Source organism: Aegilops tauschii, chromosome 3 (assembly GCF_002575655.3).
Source record: "Aegilops tauschii subsp. strangulata cultivar AL8/78 chromosome 3, Aet v6.0, whole genome shotgun sequence".
Taxonomy (NCBI): Eukaryota; Viridiplantae; Streptophyta; class Magnoliopsida; order Poales; family Poaceae; genus Aegilops; species Aegilops tauschii.
This window is the reverse complement of record NC_053037.3, coordinates 8319860-8324997: the sequence shown is the minus strand read 5'-3', so window position 1 is coordinate 8324997 and position 5138 is coordinate 8319860. Positions and strand designations below refer to the sequence as shown.

The following is a 5138-nucleotide window of genomic DNA, read 5'->3' as shown; positions in this document are numbered from 1 at the left end:
TCCAAATTGGGCCCCACCATCTACGACAATCGGATCTAGGCGGGAACACACCACCAGCCACAACAGGGCAACGGGCGAGCAGCATGGCAGCGCAAACATTCAGTGGTTCTATAGTTAAGCAAATTAGTTCTTGTCGAGTGGTGAACTGAGCATACCTCAGGTGGCTAGCTTCCTTCGGTGGAGTATGCGCACCTGAGTTTAAGTGTTAGACTTGACACATGTGGTCGCTTTTTTCTAAATTTATTTCATGTTTTCAGCAACACTCTTTCGGCGGTATGATGTGTCCGTCAACTATGACGCGTGTGTGATGACTTCATCAATCACAAAATCGGTTAGCTCAATCTCTCAAAGGTCTCATAATGGTAGAATGTGTGTGTGCTCGTTCATAGAGGTGAGAGTGGGGGCGTGTATGTGAGCGTTTGTGTTTGTATTGTGTTTTTGGTTCTCGTGGAGTGATAATTAGCAAAGCCGATGTATTAACTCCTTCCAAGGCTAGTGCTTTCCGCTGAGTTTTTGGGGCGTTTATGAAGTTCCAAACTATTGTTGAGTTCCCTCAAGAAAACAAAAAATAAAAACCTTGTTGAGTTCAGTAACTCCTTAGCAATCACACTGCATTGCACTGAAACAGCTTTAACTTTCTCTTTACTCATGGTAAATAAATCAACCAATATACCAACGCTTCTTCTATGTATGTATGCTCCACCAAATTCAGAGGCCGTAAAATGCCCCTAATTCATGTACCAACCAAAAAGAAAAAATTCTCTGTGGCCGATGCAGTTCCTACTTCTGCCGGAGATGTTCGATGGCCAGCGCGAGCGTGGGCGCGAAGCGCTCCACGTCGACGCGCACGTCCTGCTTTCCGAGATAGTACTCGGCGACCTTGTCCCAGCCGCTCCGGTGCACCGACTCGGGGTCCTTGATCACGGGGTGGTCCGGCCCCAGCATCTCCAGCAGCGTGCTCTCCTCCGCCGTGATGCTGTACTCGAGGTACCGGAGCCCCATGTCCGCCACGGGGTCGCCGAAGTCCACCTTCGCCATGTGCTCTAGGTTCCCGTACGGCACCACCTGGATGACCACCGCCCCCGTGGGCATGAACACGGCGTTGGTCAGGCCGGCGCCGTGCACGCCCAGCAGCACGTCGAACGAGTTCACCGACCGGGCCAGCTCCTCCACCTTAACGTCGAACCGCGGGTCGGCTATGGACACCTCAAACCCGGCCTTCTCCGCCGCCTTCACGATCTCAGGCACGTTCACGAACTTCCGGTAGTGGCCCCGGTGGAGCAGCATCAACCGCGGTTTCCTCTTCTCCTGGTCCTCCGGCGGGCTGATGTCCTTCATCAAGCTGATGGGCGCGGCGCGGGGTAAGGTGTAGGTCTCGCGGAGGAAGGCGGTGAAGTCGACCATGGAGAGTGGGGCGCCGCCGGGGACAAGCTCCGGCACGATGTCGAACTCCTTGTGCATGCGTAGCCCGACGGTGACACTCGGAAAGCACCGGATCTGATCGTCATGGTCGAGGTCCACAACGTCGTACTTGGACAGCCGCCGCACCACGGCCTCGTACTTGCCGAGCCACCACGGCTGGATGTTGCTGGCCAGGAGCTGGACCTCGCCGCCGTACCGCCGCGACGCCACGAACAGCGGCACCAGCGCGTCGCTGAAGTCGTGGAAGTAGTTGCCGGTGAGGCCGCCGAGCGCAAACACGATGCCCGGGACGCGATGCGTCACCGTGCACGCCGGCGCCGGGGAATCCGCGGAGGTTGAGTCGAGCTGCGTCACCGTGACCTCCGAGATGCCGGACATGCCGCGGCGGGTGTATGGCTGGATCTTCCACTCCCGGCTCTCCGTCTGGGTCGCCGGAACGAGGGTTACGGTGTGCGCCGTGCCGTTGGTCCGGACGTCGCCGAAGACGTCGCACGTGTCGGAGAAGGGGCCCTCCGTGGTACACACCACTTTGCCGTTGTCTGTCCAGCACGACAAAAATGAGTAAAAGGTTCATAAATCATGAAGCATTTCCTTGTGAAAAAGATAATGAAAATACAAATCAGGAAAAGGAGTGATTAATCAACCATTTTGTTGAACATGTACTGGGAAATTAAAATAGGGTCTGGCACATCTGGATGGTTCATAGTTATTGCACACATGGATCTTTGAAAGATGTGTTTCTCATGGAACTAAATCATGAAAGATGTGTTCCAATTAATTTGATGTGTTCGGTGTCAGTGACAAGACTCCGCATGAATCTTCGCACAATCAATGACACATAACTTAGATGTGCAATACTTAGATGTGTTTCACATGGAACTAAATCAGATGAGTTCCAATTTATTTTGATGTGTTTCACGTCAGTGACAAAACTGAAACTACATTTCTCTTGCTGCAACCAGCGTCCAGACCACACAATATTGATGTTAACGAAGGTTGTTAAATAGAACATATTTATGCACAAACTCGTATCTTTTCATAATACAAATATTCATCATATGTTTGGCCCCTCAGACTATTGCTAAAGTATGTGTTCGTTGCCTATCAGAATTTTTGGTCCTTGACTGGCAAAACAGTCAGCGGTTTCGTGTGAAGTCCTATGAGTGGCAAAATTTCTTTATCCTAGACTTTTCTAATACATGGTTTGGTATTTGTTAGGTCTGATGCTAGAACATTTCAACACAAAAGTCCCTAAATTCCCCAATGTGGTCAACACTTGGTCAGATGTCCCGTTGAAAATTATTCGGGAAAAGCGTAATTTTTTTAACTCAACTCAATTGAATAAAATAGAGGGATTTTTTTTAAAAAAATAAGACATAAATATGAAAATGCAATTTGTTTGGAGACTACAAGTTTTAAATGAAAATTTAGTAGGAAAAAAATGAAGATTTAATAGAAAACAGGGTGGAAACGTAAAGTTGGAAAAGTGAAGTATGTAACCACAATTTTAGAAAAGAATGACATAATAATAATAAACAAAAGTTATAGAAAGAATATGAATATTTTGGAAATGAAACAGAGTGAGAAGGCAAACATAGTGTATTGAGAATTCCATATATAGCTTCCCAAAGTATGTCCTTTGCTCTTTTGCTTTTATAAATATAAATTCACCATGCATGTTTTCAGTAATTCAATTGCTACAATATTTACATCGACTCTCCCCCCCTTTTGTAAGGAAAATAGCTTGCTGGGTGTGGGTTGCCATGCATCATGCATGCATGTATGCGAAGTTGATGCCACGTCATTATCAAAACAGCTCCAAGTGGAACAAGGGACAAAATGCAGATGGTTTTCACACTCGAGGGGCCCAGCTTAAAATATGGTAATTGCCTAGTTTCATGAAAAAAACATGAATGATGGTCCAAACATACTAGTGGCCATACACGTACGTATACATACGTCCGAAAGCTAATCGAATCGAATCAAGACATTTATTTATACATTTCCTAGTAGGAACGAATGCGTCATCACATCACAGCACATTAATTTTGCTTGTTTAATTAGGGGAACGAATATTGGACGTACCGAGCGGTTCGGCAGCGGCGTCGTCTCTTTTGGGGGGCTCTTCCTCCGTCGCCACCGTGTCTTCCGGCTTCTTCCATTCCGGCTCCGCATCTGGCAAAACAACGGCTCGCTTTCGTTCATTGTTGCATCCATCAATTCGTTCGAAAATGCACGTAGCTAGAGAGCAACCGGTCTAAGAAAGAAAGAAGAAGACACAAGTACTAACTACTGTGCCGCTGCTGAAGGCTGGAGCAGTTGGTAACCGGAGTATGTGTATGTATTTACCCTGTTGCTGTTGTTGTTGTTGCTGCTGCTGCTCCGGCTCCTTTTGAGTTTCATCACCGGAAGAAGCGTCGACAGGTTTCGTCTCCGCCTTCTCCTCTTCTCGAGCCTCCGGCGTCCCTAGATTAGGAGATTATCATGACGTGATCAGATGAATAACAAAACGGGCGGCGGAGACACGTAGGTGCGGATTGATCCATGTTCCCAACATGTTAACTTGGAACGAATTCGCTCTTAATAACAGGTAGTATAATTTGGATTGGCAGCTACGCACGTAGGTAGTACTAGTACATGGATCGAGTTCCTCACCTGTCTCGCCGGCGCCGGGGGCGCTGATCGCATGCTTCCGGTGCGGCGTCATCGTGGGGGCAGCTGCAGACGCATAGAGGGAATTAGCCAATGGAACAGTTGAGTGTTTGACGGCTGATCATCAAGCACGTAGAACGTACCGTCGGGGGAGGTGATGGCGAACTGCTGGGTGACGACGATGTAGGTGAGGAGCACGATGAGGAAGCCGGCGACGAAGCCGAGGTTGAGGTACCTCTGCGCCCAGCCCTTCACCAGCCCCTTCCCCTGCTTCCCCTCGCCGGAGCCCATCTTCTCCTCCTCTGTCCCTCCGGCACCTTGGCGTGTACACAACAAGCAATCCTCTCGTGCGACCGACGGCGCACGAGGCCGGCGACACGCGCGAGCTTTCTTCTTCTCTTCCGCCGCCCCTTGTTTCTTCGTCGACGGCTCACAACTTTACATGGAGATAGAAGAGAGACGGGGACAGAAAGGCAGGAGGCGTTGTTGCGGTGTAGGACTTGGCTTCGGGCTGCTGCTCGCTTTCTCCTCCCTTCCCTTTTGTACCCATCTGACCAGGTGGCACCTTTCGCAGTTGCGCCCCTAGGAGAGCCACGAATTTGCACCGGCGGTTGACCGGCGACGAGGCTGGTTGGTTAGTTGCTCGTGACTGGTGGTGAGGTCGGCCTATGATTGGGCGGTTGGGGCCGTGATCTGCCTGTACTTAGGCACGTCGCTGGTTTATTTTATTTTTTAACACGGATGACACGGAAGGAAGGAACGGAAACAACAACAGTGGCACACGGGCTTTGCATTTGCAACCGGACGATCTCCTGACTTTTGGCCTGGCAATGGTGCAATCGTCGTCGTCGTTACTTGTTAGGTCGGCGCGACAGGGACTAAACCCATGATTAAGCGCTCTCGGCTCGGGTAAGTAAGTAGAGTGTTTTGTGTCGATCGTCCTGCATGCCTAACTATACGGGGGAGTTTGATCTTTGGTGCTCAGAGTCTCTCTTTCGATGACAGGAATGCGCATCTTCTTTCTAGACTCTGGATCGACATGATCGATGTATATATGTACGTGC

At 49.6% G+C, this 5138-nt stretch overlaps 1 protein-coding gene across 1 annotated transcript; it reads right to left on the bottom strand.

Moving 5' to 3' along the window:
- Nucleotides 1-614: 614 nt before the first annotated feature.
- LOC109776411 (beta-1,2-xylosyltransferase XYXT1) lies at nucleotides 615-4586 on the bottom strand. The gene is made up of 5 exons (XM_020335056.4): nucleotides 4218-4586; nucleotides 4078-4140; nucleotides 3772-3888; nucleotides 3508-3597; nucleotides 615-1961 (listed from the first exon to the last, which is right to left on the bottom strand). The coding sequence occupies exons 1-5, from the start codon at nucleotides 4363-4365 to the stop codon at nucleotides 781-783; spliced, it is 1599 nt and encodes a 532-aa protein (XP_020190645.1). The 5' UTR covers nucleotides 4366-4586; the 3' UTR covers nucleotides 615-780.
- Nucleotides 4587-5138: the final 552 nt, after the last annotated feature.